At 64.2% G+C, this 469-nt stretch overlaps 1 protein-coding gene across 1 annotated transcript in view; it reads right to left on the reverse strand.

The window, feature by feature from the left end:
* Positions 1–469, reverse strand: part of RAPGEF3 (Rap guanine nucleotide exchange factor 3) — a 10200-nt gene that overhangs the window by 9560 nt on the left and 171 nt on the right. Inside the window, exons 2-3 of the mRNA XM_035901427.1 lie at positions 335–388; positions 1–43 (exon numbers count right to left, since the gene is read on the reverse strand). Coding sequence (XP_035757320.1) covers positions 1–43; positions 335–388 — 97 coding nt within the window. The remainder of the gene's footprint in view (positions 44–334; positions 389–469) is intronic.

Below are 469 nucleotides of genomic sequence, written 5' to 3' on the forward strand. Positions count from 1 at the left end.
TGAAGAGGAGCTTCCCGGCTCGCCAGATCTTATCCGAGGGTGCCTGGGGGTGGAAGGGGGTTTTACAGCTTGCAAGGGGTCACCTCGCACAGCCCCCCCTGTCCCCAGCACCCTGCCCAAGGTACCATACACCCGCACGGCCACCCCAGCACCCCGGGGTCTCCATCACCTCCCCCCCCCGGGAATGGCTGAGCCCAAGGAAGCAAGCATCCCAGAGCCAAGCCGAGGATGATACGGGGGTGGTCCGGCCCCCTGACCCCTCAGCACACATCTCCCCATCTCCCACCTCCCCAAACTCACGTCCCGGGGGGTGGGGTTTTCCCAGCCCACCCACCTGAGTAAGGCTGTGTCCATAATCCAAGGTGGATTCAGTGTCTAGAAGCGGGGTCTGAAAAACAAAAAAGGAGGGAGTTGGTGGCTGGGGGGGCTCTGCCAGACCCCCCCCTTCACCCTGCACACCCCAGGGGGG

Source organism: Egretta garzetta, unplaced genomic scaffold (genome assembly GCF_000687185.1).
Source record: "Egretta garzetta isolate BGI_Z169 unplaced genomic scaffold, ASM68718v1 scaffold799, whole genome shotgun sequence".
Taxonomy (NCBI): domain Eukaryota; kingdom Metazoa; phylum Chordata; class Aves; order Pelecaniformes; family Ardeidae; genus Egretta; species Egretta garzetta.